The following is a 13,212-nucleotide window of genomic DNA, read 5'->3' on the forward strand; positions in this document are numbered from 1 at the left end:
CTTGTAAATATCCTATAAGTAGCAGTAGAGCTCCTTGTGAAAGAGTTCGTCCAGGGAAGTACTGCCACCTTACCTATTTCTGCCACCAAGCAGTTATATTAGCATTATTGTGTTCCGGTTTTAAAAGGCAATAGTGCTGGTGAAATTACAGGCACGTGGGACTTGTCAACTTGTCTTACTCTCTACGGGCGCAGTGGCAGTGCCCCTCAGATCTTTGCGATTTAAAGCTCTGAGTAGCACTGCAACTGTTACGGACCGGCGTGTAGCTTACCATCGACGACTTGTTATGACCTTATGTCGTGACACGTGTTTCTTCTTCTTCTTTTAAATGCTATGGCTCCATCGAAATAATCGGTGATTTCGCCAATGTCAAATAAAAATGACTATGTACGGTAGTTTTGTAAAAATATTGTGACAGAGTGACCTCCTTACACCGTCATCTCACCTTTTTGTATCGCCTCTCTCCGCTTGTATCCTATATTTTTTTTTATTTTACATGTATTTAAATTTTAAATTTGAATTGTTCCATCTTCCTTCACTTTCTCATTTTGTTTTCGTACCACGGTCACTCCCAGCTCGACCGCCACAACAATCGGAGCTGTTTCAAATTCCATTTACTAAAATCTTATTTTTGATTCTTTACCAAGTTATAATACAAAACATATAATACAACAGTCGGAGCAAAAGAATTATCAAAAATTTGCTGCAATAATTTTTCCAAGACTTATGCAACAATATCAAATGATAATCTCAAAAAATCAGGGCCCTAATCGTTTACATTTTTTTCGTGTTTCTTTAATTTTTATTCATATAAAAGTCTTATGTAAGAAATTATCTAGGAAATATAGTGATTTATATGAAATGTTTAAAAAAATATATACATATGTTGATTATTTTGTAGATACATTTCAAGTAATTAAACAATTAAGAATAAATGTTTTGATGAAATTACAGGCAAATTATCAACCTTAGTCTCAGGGTGATGGGCGCAGTGACAGTGCCCCTCAGACCTTTGCGATTTAAAACTCTGAGTGGCACAGCAACTGTTATGGACAGGCGTGTAGCTTACCATCAGGCGCACGACTTGTTTGTGTCGTCACTTGATATTATTAAAAAAATGTCTTTTTCACATACTACTTTAGTATTTTAATTTTTAGTGACAAATTAAAGAGACACTAATTAGCGTGGACAATTTACATGATAAATATCAAAGAAAATAAATTTCTTGATCGTTTCGAATCCTGGGGATCTACTCTCGATCTCCGTCCGACATCCGTCCGAAACAATTACTGTCAAATAAGTAATATTCGACAAAATTAAAAGACAAGTATCCAGTGTGAAGCTTCATTCCCATCACGCGTCTGTTCATTTGGTCAAGTATTGCTTATTTGGCAGTAATTATTTCGGGCTTATATCGGACGGAGATCGAGAGCAGACCCCCTGGTTTACAGTGACACTTATCGTAAGCTGTCGTAAGCGAACGCCTTAAAAGAATAGGAAACGACCTTAGAGGATGGAAAAAAATAAATAGTCTAAGGAAACGACTCAGACTCATAATTCATTGACAATTTTGTTTGTCAAATTGAATGACAACGCCCAAAGCGGTCACAAAATGAAGAAACATTTGAAAAAGGTAACAATGGTAGAGGTACAGATAAAAAAAATGTATATCCTTACGAATACACGCGTAACCTGCACGAACCATAAACCAATAACTAATAATTGTATTATTGCTATAGCTGAGATGCAACAATTTCCCAATAAGTACCCAATCACCTAGTTTACCTGTTCACCTATACCTATACTACTATACTAATGTAAACGTCACCTGTACTTCTGCCATTTACATATATTAACTTTTTAAAATGGACATTAGGTGAATTATCTAAAGTTACTTGTTAGGTTTGTACTTATAAGATAACAACAAGGTTATTTGTAGATAACACTGCGTACATTTAAAAAAATATTTATAAACAATACTTATTTAATGCAACACTTAGGTTAGGTACTCGGTCGAATTCCACTAATATCATAACAATAAAGTGTTAATTTTAATATTTTAACAAATTTTAATATTATAATATTAACAAAAAATTAATAATAAAATCTTAAGCCTCTATCTAGCTCAACTATTGGTTGATATACGTAGGGGCTAGTGTTGAGTTACTCATAATCGAGGCAACTCCTTTGTACCACTCGCTTGGTTAGTTTGTCACAACACATCACGTCATAAAAAAGTCCCACCTCACCTTATGACATAGCCTCATGTCACAGCCTCACACATCTCACACTGCTTCAAATTCAACAAATGCAAGAATGATTGGTCCTGCACTGCCCGCTGTTTAGCTGATTTTACATCATATGATCATACTACCACAGTACTAAATAAAATTAGCATTTATTTATATCTACTATATCATAGCATTTCAGTTATCCAATTGATTGATACCCTCATGTTATGAAAATGTGCCTAATATTCCCTGTCTGTTGAATCATTGCCGTAGGTGCAAACATTCTTACCACTACCTCACCTCATTTGAAGTAGGACATAGTAACGCCTCATTTTTCCAAATGAGGTACTCCCTCAAACTCATTTTAATTTCATGTTCTACCCAACACTAGTACGGGCATAGACCAAAGAATACTTCTACCCTAATAAACTCTCTCTTGTAGAATTTTGTAACATAGATTTATGCGCCTGATTATCATTATCAATGAATGAAAACATTGCATCCATTTGAATTTGAATTTGACAGAACATTTTTTTCTTCCATGCATCCATACCTTTGAAACGTTCAGTATGCGTGAAGTTCTATGAAATAAGTAAATTAAAAATCTTACAGTGTCCCCATACGATATAATATGTTTATTACGATAATATATTGTACCTGTTCTAGAAATTTCATACATTTAAACGGGATTACTATTTGTTAGGCATTGCTCATCAATGTAAAGTGTTTATATAGACGTGGAATGCCTTTTTATTGTGTAGATACCATTGTAGGTACTGTAACTATTTTCAATGTATGGATGGAGCATCGAGTATATAATCAGAAAAGAGTGTTCGATTTAAGAGATCATAGAACACGTTAGAGAAATTTGTACTCCTGATTATGTTTGTTGCACTGCCTGCTAAGAAGATCTTGCACTCGCTGGCATTATTCCTTGGGTTTTTCTTTTTTCTACTCGACGATAGTAAAATTGGCATGTGATTCTGTGTGAAATAAAACGTTTCAGTGTGACAAAAATCGAAAAGTATTTTGCCAAATTAATCTCACTCGCTGTCAATATGTCAGTGTCAACGAGGGGTCAGCAATCAACAAATTAATCGAAATTTATGATTTCAATGTTATACGACTTTATATTGTTAATTCGAGTACTTATTTTAGGTTATTTACGTACAGGTTTGATATATTTTATTAGAACGTTGCACAATTCTGACTAAGAGAATAAGACATAAATACCTAATTTGAGTTTTTTATTTTCAGTATAGCAACACTAGTTCGTAGTTTCGTTCGTTTCGGGTGCTCTCGTAATTCGTGTGACTTTTACGTTTATTTTTTTTGATTTCTTTTAAGAAATTATAAAATGTATACTGTCTCCAAAGGCCCCAGCAAGATAGTTGCTAAAACGCGCAGAGGTAATAAACCTTAGTAATAAGGCTTTAACACGTGTGACAAGCATTGGCATTGCTAATTTATACTAATTCTGAAGATGAACTTTTGGATTTTTACAGGCCTATCACAGAATTTAGAAAGATTAGACAGCCGCAAGGACCACAACAGGAAGTCTTCAGAGCCTGACAATGGAGAAATTATCAGGTAGAGCAGGAGTTTTTTTGTATGATGCAATATTAGTGTTTGTAAGAGCTTCGTCGATGAATTTACATAACCTCCCGGCTGCATACTGCGGCTTGTTTCCGATCTGTTTTAGTCGATTTCTTGTAGTCCACATCACACAGGTTTTTCGTATATTTTAAGCAATGTTTAAATGTGAACTTAGTGTACAACATATTGTTGTGTCAGATTGTTTTTTTCCACTTTCAGTATGCCAAAACCTATTTTTCATTCCAATGGCAAAAAGACAGTACACCAGAGGATACAACACAATGTGATCACTCCACAGCATGAAGAAATGATCAGATTTATTAGTGAAAGTAAGTTTTATACATAATTTTGTAAGGTTTCACTGCTCCGCGCGCCGCGAGCGGTGACGCGCCGGCCACGTGAGTTGCCCTTTAAGTTAGAAGTTATATCCGGACATTGTCACAAGACACTGTAACTGACATTTCTGGCACTAGACTGGAGAATCAGTAGAGAATGAGCTAATTATACTCCGTCCTCTACAGCCGCGTAGGTTTCTGGGAACTGGAGAGACACTTCGGCGTCAGGAGCTGACCGAGCCGTAATAGCTCTGCTACCAAATTGGAGATTTTGTACTGGGTTTTAGAGTTAACAGCGTAGCAGTTACAAAAGTTAGTTGTTCAATGTGCAACTGGATGTGAGCGTACCAACAGCTCTTGTACTTGTCTGGACAATAGGGAGGGCGCTATACATGCCCCCGGGGCTACTTACCCAATCACTAACAAGCCTTTTGAGAACCAGGTGAACCAAGAGGTTGATAGGGAGGGTCACTATTAACAAAACTTATGTCGAAAGATATAGGACTTTTCACTATGCATGTATTTGTCTTCTTATAGAACATGTTTTCATATCAGCAACTAAACTTTATATGCAGACAATAAAGTTTTCTAATTTATTTATATTATTGATTGAACTTGGGATTTAGGTAAAATGATATGTAATAAATACTAATTGATGCCCACAACTTCGACTGTGTAGAATAAGTTCTTTTTTATAATCTACTGCACTATACAAATTTTTATAGTTTTATTGATTCTCCATACAAACTTTATCCATATTTCACCCTCTTTAAGATTTATTTTTTGTGGCTAAATATACCCAATATCATTTCCCTAAGTGCCATCTATCTCTATACCAAAACTCATCAAAATTGGTTCAGCATTTAGGCATGAAAACATAACAGATATGAATGTTGCACTTTTTTTCATTTTATAATTCCTTTATTTAGTTTATTTCAAACTGAAAATGAAAACTTTGTTGCCTATATTATTATTAAAAACCTATAAAATACTGTACTACTGCAAAAAGTTATAAACTGACCAGATGCATTACCTACATCATACTGTCTAGAGCAAAATGATTATTGTCAATTGAGAATTATTAAGACGTAAGTACTTATTGCACTTTATGGTAAGGTTTTTATTATATGTATTGAACATTTGTTTCTTGTGTCATGTGTGCCTGGTGTAGGTGGATATTTCCCTGAGCTTCAAGTTATGTACATCATATTGATAATACCTTCCTCATGATGTCTCAGAATGATTAAAAACATAAGGCAAAAAGTCTAAAAGAAATTAAGAGTCATATTTTTATTTACAATTACTTGGTACTTGGTGTAACGGGCTGGTGTCCGTAACTCGACGTCAAGGCGCCTATTTTGCGTGTGGTGGTTGCAGGGTCCTACTCGTGCTACCCAAGCTCCTCCAGGAATCACAGCAGCCTCCTCGGTTTGCTGAAGACTTCGGGAAGTGACCTTGGCACTCCAAGGTACTTCGCTCTGTAGTTGGCCACGCTGGAGCACTGTAGTAGGATGTGTGCAGCTGTTTCTTCCCCCTGCATGCACACTCTGCATTGAGGGCTGTCTGTGATACCTAAATTGAAAAGGTATTTATTGTATGGACTATGACCCATTAGGGTGGCAGTTAGAGTGCGAAGCTCTTGCCTGATGAGTGCTTGATGGCATTCATAAATGAACCCTGAGTTTATGTCACAGCTGTTCAGTGCTTGAAGTACTGACATACTGTCGGAGAGTATTCGAAAGTGATTCTTTACTCTTCTCGCTATGATTGCTTCTGCCGCCAACTTGGTACCCATGCATTCAGCCCGGAACACTGTGTTGTGGTCACCAAGCGGTGTTGATATCCTGATATTAAAGTCTTCTGAGAATACCCCAGTACCTGTTCCTGAATTTGTTTTAGATCCATCAGTGAAAACGCGGACCTCTCTGGGGTTCAGTCCTTTGTTGGGCTCTTTAAACAATTGTATCTTGTATTTTTTGTCAAAGATGTATTGTTTTGGGATCCTATCCACAGCCGCCTCTAGTAGTGGTCCCTCATTGACAGTCTTATAAAGGATTTCTGTATGTGGGGTCCTCATGTGCCTCCAAAGGCCGCCTCTATTTAGACGCACTGCTGTTGACGCCGCTTCCTGTCTGATGAACAGTGGGAGGGGTCGCAGGTCCAGCATCGCTTCGAGGGCCGCAGTTGGAGTTCTCCTCATGCAACCGGTCGCCGCCATGCAAACGAGTCTTTGGAATTTGTCCAGCTTGTCGGTTGAGGTCGTCAGTTTGGTTCGTGGCCACCATACTATCGCGCCGTAACTGATCATGGGTTTTATCACCGCTTTGTAGAGCCATAGTGTTATCTTGGGTGAAAGTCCCCATTGTTTACCTACCATTCTATGGCACTGTCTGAAGGTAGCTTTTTTAATTTTGCAAGTACCTACTTGACTTCGGTTGATATCTGTATTTATGTGCTGAAGAATTTGGGTAGTAGGTAGTTACCCAGTAGTCTTTTGTTTGTAAACATTACTAGTTCCGTCTTTGTTGGGTTTACCGATAGTTCGTATGGTCTGCACCATCTTTTCACAACCCGGAGTGCAGCTTGTGTAATGTCGCAGAGTGTATTGGCATAATTTCCTGTTACCAGTATAGCTATGTCATCAGCATGTCCTACTGTATAGAAGTGTTCTTTGTTTAGTTTAATGATGAGGTCATTTACGACCATGTTCCACAGCAGAGGCGACAGTACCCCTGCTTGAGGGCACCCCTTCGCTACTATGGTCCGTGGGGTCTCATTTGCTGTTGTTTTTATTGTTCTTTGTTTTAGCATGTTGCTAATCCAGCTGATTAGCACTTCATCCACTTCGTGTCTTCTCAATGCTGATTGTATGCTGGAGAAGCTGGTTTTATCGAAGGCTGCTTCAATATCTATAAAGGTGCCTAGGCAGATTGCTTTGTCTTTGAGGGCCACTTCTATCTTGCCCACAACGGCATGTAGGGCCGATTCAGCGGATTTGCCTTGGCTATATGCATGTTGGTTTCCGTGTAGTGGTATGTTCTTAAGCGCTCCATCCCTCAGTTCTCTGTCACATAACCTTTGTAATGTCTTCAAGAAGAACGATGTGTGGCTGATTGGTCTGAAGGACTTCGAGTCAGTGTAGTCGTTTTTACCTGGTTTCGGTATAAATATGACTTTTACCTCTCGCCAGCTCTGGGGCACCTAGCTTGATGCTAGACAGGACCTAAAGATGTTGACCAGGTGCTGGACCTGTGTGTCCCCGCCCCATTGTAGGAGTGCGGGGAGTACTCCATCTTGACCCGGAGCTTTGTACTTTGGTTCAAAGGTATTTACTGCCCATTTTGTCTTTTCGTATGTTACTATTCAGCGTTTGATTGTTCAGCGTGTCGCCAGTTATGGATCGATGTGTTGTAGTTCATTTCTTCGCACCTGAAGTTGAAGTTGGGGAAGTTATGTATGTGTAGTCTATTTTGCGTATTGAACCTAGCTCAGTTGATTTTGAGTTGCCTAGGATTTTCCTTATTCTGTTCGCTTGTGCGCAAGACGTGATGTTCCCGCAGTAGCCTCGCCATGATGCGGTGCTCCTGAGCCGTATGCGCTTCTTTAGTTTGGATTTGGCCGTCTTGTAGTTTTCCCAGTCCTTATCCGCGCATGTGTTCATTACTCTATTAAAGCGTCTCCTTACCCTTCTTCGTAGCCTCTCAAGCTCAGGCCCCCACCAGTGTTGGCCTTGCCGCGGGCAGAGTCACTCAGTGGGCATGCGGAGTTATAGCTGCTTAATATTATGTTTGATGTTAATTCTTTAACCTGTGTTTCTATCTGTGCTGTGTCCAGCAGTCTTCCCTGTGTTACCGGTTCCCCCAGGCTCTGGTGTAGTTTGTCAGTGTATAGTTTACGATCGGTTTTTCGGGGATTCCGTTTCGGTTGTTGTTCTTTGATGGCTATTTCTAAGCTGAATATTATCCATCTGTGATCCGAGAAAGATACTTCTTCGGACACGTGCCAGTTATATAATGGATAAGGTCCACTGCTCCTTCTGACGCTAGGATTAGGTCTATAATAGTTCTACATCTTTTATTTATAAAAGTTGGCACTATACCTTTATTAAGGATTTGAAGGTTAGTTGTGAATAAGTATTCTGTTAGGTTCTTACCTCTGTCATTTGCGAGTTCCGTGCCCCACAACGGATGGTGGGCATTGGAGTCAGTAGCCACGACCATATTCTGGCCATTCTGCTCGCAGTAGTTGATTAGCTGTACTGTACCATTTCCTGCGGTGGTGGCACATCAGTCTCCGCAATATAGACAGAGGCGAGCACCACTTCAGGCAGGCCCGTGGCCGCGTCAGCTAAAAGCTTTACTACACACAGGTCTCCGGAACAGAATTCTGTAGTGGCTGTAAGTTATTAGAGTAATATATGCAAGTTCTAGGTTTATCTGAGATGATAGTTGATAATAGCTTCTTACCTCTCAGATGTGAGAGTCCATTTATTTGGCCACGGGCACCAATTCACGATTCCCGGATTAGCGGCATGGCTGTGTTGTTAGCTTCCAACCACTTACTATTTACAATTACAAAACTTTACTTCTAAATGGACCAACCATAGTAAAGAAAATACAATGCTAGTGACACATGAAAATTATAGAACAAAATACAATAATTCCCAGCCATAATGGTTGTTCATTACAAAAAAAAGTGATGTAAGAAATTGCATGGTTGTTACATAAAAAATTAGAACTACTCAGTTGCCTTCTAATTAAGTACGGAAAATACAGTTCCATATAAAAAAAAATCATTATTAGTTTTCTAGTTTTGCAATGTTGCTGTCAAATATTTTGTTTTTAAAACATTCTGTATTACCCTGCAGCGTGGACGCAAGCAGCAAATGGAGACAGTGAACCCACAACCCCCACCAATGGCAGTATTGGTAAGTAGGACATAACGAAAGCCTTCATTATTTGCAAACTCTTTCCACTTTATGGCGTCATTACACTTGTTGACGTGGAGTCGGCTTAAAACGGTCAACAAAAGCTAATATCTATGCAGTAAAAGCCTGTCGCAGTGACTGTCATTGACAACGTCTTTTACGCTTTTATTGCGTGGACATAATGCTTTTCTGGCCAGCTCAAGTCGATCCGCGTCAACAAGTGTTGTGACTCCCTTAAAAGTAGGTTGGCAATTTTAAACCACTATTTTTCTTATAAATTTTCAATATAGTGTGGCTTGATACTAGAAGTGCGTAACAAATAAAGCTCTGAATGTAAGTTTCATCAAAATCCTTATTAGACTATTGTACTGCCCTCCTTCTCATAACTAACGCATTTGCAATTCGGTAACTTTGAATGTTTTGCCATCTAACGATTTATTGTGATCTAAAAAAAATGTCAATTACACGCTGATTTTGATTAACTTACACTTTAAAAAATCCTTCGATCCGGCTGGATTCGAACGATCCGAAAAGAATCTGAAAACTAATAGATTCCTCACAGAAATGTTCGACCTTTTTTATACTATTAAAACTGAAACAAATAAGATATTAAAAAACCCTTTAGAGGGGGTTGTAGACTTCGTTTCATTGATCCCAGAGAATGACTCAATTTTGTTGAAAATGTCGATCACGTTACAATAAGCATGGGAAATGTAGGCAGCTGTTTCTCCTTTGCATACGTTGTTGGTATTGCATATAATTGTATTATTACTACAAAAGATCTCAGTAGATTTGAAAATATAATTTTAATAACGGCAGACTATTTATTTCACCACAGCAACGGGACGAGAGAGTGTTGCCAAATGGCCATTTTACATGATCACTAAAATTAGCTTAATGTTGCCATATCTACTTAAATATTCCCAACATTCCTGTCTAAATTCTGACTTGCTTGTTTTAGTATGTCAGTCATATCATAATCTTGAAATGAATTGTTTAAATGACAAACTTCGTAAATGGCTAAGTAAGTTTGTGAAATATAAATCGTATTTAAAAAGCTCTTAAGTTTACAAGTAAATAAATAAAATAAATATCATATTACCAGACTATTATCTCTAATGGAATGGGTTGTTATCTGTTTTTATTCTTTATAATTAATTCCCTACCTACCTATTCCAAATCTGCAGCTTTAATTTATTTATGAAGAATTTGGCCTTCTGGAACTTGATGAAACATGAAGAGTGGAGAAATTAAATAACTAACAAACTAGTGGAGTAATTTCACAAACAGGAATGAAATATGAATCATAGTAATCAAACATTATGACATTCAATGAATTTAAAAATAACAATTATTGAAGCAACATCTCTAGTCATCTGCTGCTGGTAGCTGTAAAAGTACCTGGCTGAGTGAAGAAAATTTTTCATACATTTCTCACAGATGGTGCTACGCCAAAAAAGGCGTTAAAAACCAAAAACAAAAATCTGCAACAAGCACATAGAAAAAAGCATTAGCATCGCTAATTCGTTCGTGGCTTAGTTGGCATAGCGTCTTGCACGGATTGCTAGAAGATGTTGGTTCGAAAGTAAAAATATGTAAGTTTCCGGCTAAGTTTCCAGGAAAGCAAATTCATGTAATTTGGGATTGTAAATTGAATATCTTGATCCATTCCACGTTCGTTTATTTAAGTTATTTATATATACTTTAAAACTTTGGCGTTGCATTGACGTACGAATAGGTAGGTAGTTTCCCGACGTGTCGGCTCAGCCCGTGACCACGGCCAGTGCAACCCGGCCGAAACGTCGGGAAACTAGGTAGGTGTGAAAAATACCTATTCGTATGTGACCGCATTTATTCCCGTTTCCAAATGTCAGTTATTTATGTTAAACTTAACTTTTCACATTAATATGTTTGTATTCTGCGTCCTAAGTGACTTCACCCTAAAAGTGCTGAAGTATCTTGTTTAGTTTTCTTCTATAGATATTTGCTTTTTCCAGCATCTGGCAGCTCATCCCCTGCACCCTCCTCCAACCTGTACTACCAAGATGATGCACCCAGCCCTTGCCTGCAGGATTTCAAGCCCTTCGACCTTGAAACCTGGTGGGGAAAGCGACTCTTCCAAAACATCACCAATTCGCTCTGAGTACAGCAAGCCACGTTGCAAAAACCGTGGCTCTCTCCGATAGCGTAAGTCACAATCATCTGTAGTTTACTGAGTTTCATCATAACTAAGGTAAAAGAACACATTTTCATCATTTATGATTTAATGTACAGGATGTACATACCAATAATATTGAACACTTTGATCTTGATGCGAGACCAGGATTTCGTATGATAATTTTGATTATCATGTGATAACCAACAGCATTCCGAAATTTTGTTCTTAAACATCTAATAGATGTACAATATATTATTTTAAATTGTACATCAGTACAAACATTGCTGTTTCATTAATTTTCAAAATAATTATCGGCATTTTGTGAAAAATATTTAGACTAAGAATGTTGGCATTTTTTAATAAATACATATAACATGACTATAGAATGTATGTCCTGTATTCTGGCAAATTATTGAAGTTTTAGAAAAACATGAGAATTAAAACCACTTTTGGATATAAAGTCAATAATAAAAAAAGTCTGTCTTTTTTGAGGTCGAAGTAAAATGACAGTTCATTGTGCAAGTGCTGCTCGCTTGCGAGCAGCTAGTGATTGCAGTCGATAAATATTCTATCGACTGTCCACTGAATATATGGCTTTTATATTGAAATGAAACAAGTTTTGCAATAGCAATAGCAATAAATATATTAATAGCCGAACTTGTTTCATTCAATCATCCTCGACCCATTATTCATCCAATTATTGAGCACAAGTTCATTTAAATTGTCAATTTTTGTAAGTTCATACACTTTATTTAGAACTATGTTTATGAAAAATACAAAGAGGAGACATATTTTAAAGTTTTTAATTTTAATTCTATAGATAATCAAATCCGGGTGTTCTTGTTAAATTGTATGTGAATAAAAATTGATCTCGATACTATAGTAGGCTAACTGTCAAAATAAGAATAAAGAAGACAACAACTCAATTAGTAATCGTTACAACGTCTTAACATTCACAGTTCAGTCATTTTTGGCAAAATTCATTCTTTCACAATCTATCGATAAAACTATCGACAACAACTATACCACTGTTTAAAATTTCATGAAAACTGGCAACCCTACGAATGTCAGTTTACTCCGTCTCAAAAAAGACAGAATTATCTGATACCAGCATTTCTTATAGTACCTACAAATTAATTAAGTATGTACTTTGTAGTGCATCATTTCGAAACACGTTTCATCTAATTACAATTAATCTATCGTCTATTTATTGAACAAATACAACAGTTTGATATGTCGAAATACCGTTGTTCGATGGTACATCTCATTGAAGCTGCATTTACCAAAGTTCTTTTTTGTCAAACGTTCTTTACAAGTAAATACTTTTCAATAAAGTGCCTTGTCAGTGGGTGGGTAAGTACAACATAAATAGCGTTTAAACCTTTATTATGTATGTCAAAAGCGTTGTTATCAAATGTCATTTGATTTTTAACTTTCATAAAATTTGAACCAACAATGATGTCCGGTGAAATGACCTATTATTGCTTGTGCTTATAGGAAGGCGAAATTAAATAAACCGTGGACAATATCGTATCTTTTATAAATACGTTTCGAAATGACGTACGTCGGTTAAATTCGTAATCTTCGTACATTTGATGGCCTAAATACCTGACCCCTATTCGATTATTTGGTTCTAAGTAGATCAGTGTGAACAAATATGTTTAACAAATTTAACTTTTATTCAGTGACCCGTAAAATTCATTTTAATAAGACGTCTTTACTGCATCATTAATGAATGACGTTTTAGGAAACGTTATTTTGATATTTAATTACATTAAATAAATACAAATTTCAACCAAAAAGCTGAAAGTCCTTCGCACTGTTGAATACAATTCGTAAGAAGGCTATCAGAACCAAAAGATCGGCTAGAGGATCAGGTATTAGGGCATTGACTATACCTCCAGAACTTTGAAATAGACACAAAAACCAGAATTACTAGAAATAATTTTATATGGCAATCTATGA

The 13,212-nt window shown here is 37.0% G+C and overlaps 1 protein-coding gene across 1 annotated transcript; it reads left to right on the forward strand.

Moving 5' to 3' along the window:
• Positions 1-3,573: 3,573 nt before the first annotated feature.
• On the forward strand, positions 3,574-11,670 carry LOC113227892 (MAPK regulated corepressor interacting protein 2). Its single transcript, XM_026460975.1, has 5 exons — positions 3,574-3,640; positions 3,737-3,821; positions 4,047-4,156; positions 9,030-9,089; positions 11,087-11,670. Exons 1-5 carry the CDS (start codon positions 3,589-3,591, stop codon positions 11,230-11,232), a joined length of 453 nt encoding a protein of 150 aa, XP_026316760.1. The 5' UTR covers positions 3,574-3,588; the 3' UTR covers positions 11,233-11,670.
• Positions 11,671-13,212: the final 1,542 nt, after the last annotated feature.

Source organism: Hyposmocoma kahamanoa, unplaced genomic scaffold (assembly GCF_003589595.1).
Source record: "Hyposmocoma kahamanoa isolate Upper Pololo Valley unplaced genomic scaffold, ASM358959v1 220, whole genome shotgun sequence".
In the NCBI taxonomy this organism is placed as follows: domain Eukaryota; kingdom Metazoa; phylum Arthropoda; class Insecta; order Lepidoptera; family Cosmopterigidae; genus Hyposmocoma; species Hyposmocoma kahamanoa.

Coding starts and splice junctions, on each gene's coding strand:
- LOC113227892 (XM_026460975.1), top strand. CDS start 3,589: ATGTATACTGTCTCCAAAGGCCCCAGCAAGATAGTTGCTAAAACGCGC. Junction 3,641..3,736: donor AGTTGCTAAAACGCGCAGAG/GTAATAAACCTT, acceptor GGATTTTTACAG/GCCTATCACAGAATTTAGAA. Junction 4,157..9,029: donor GATCAGATTTATTAGTGAAA/GTAAGTTTTATA, acceptor ATTACCCTGCAG/CGTGGACGCAAGCAGCAAAT.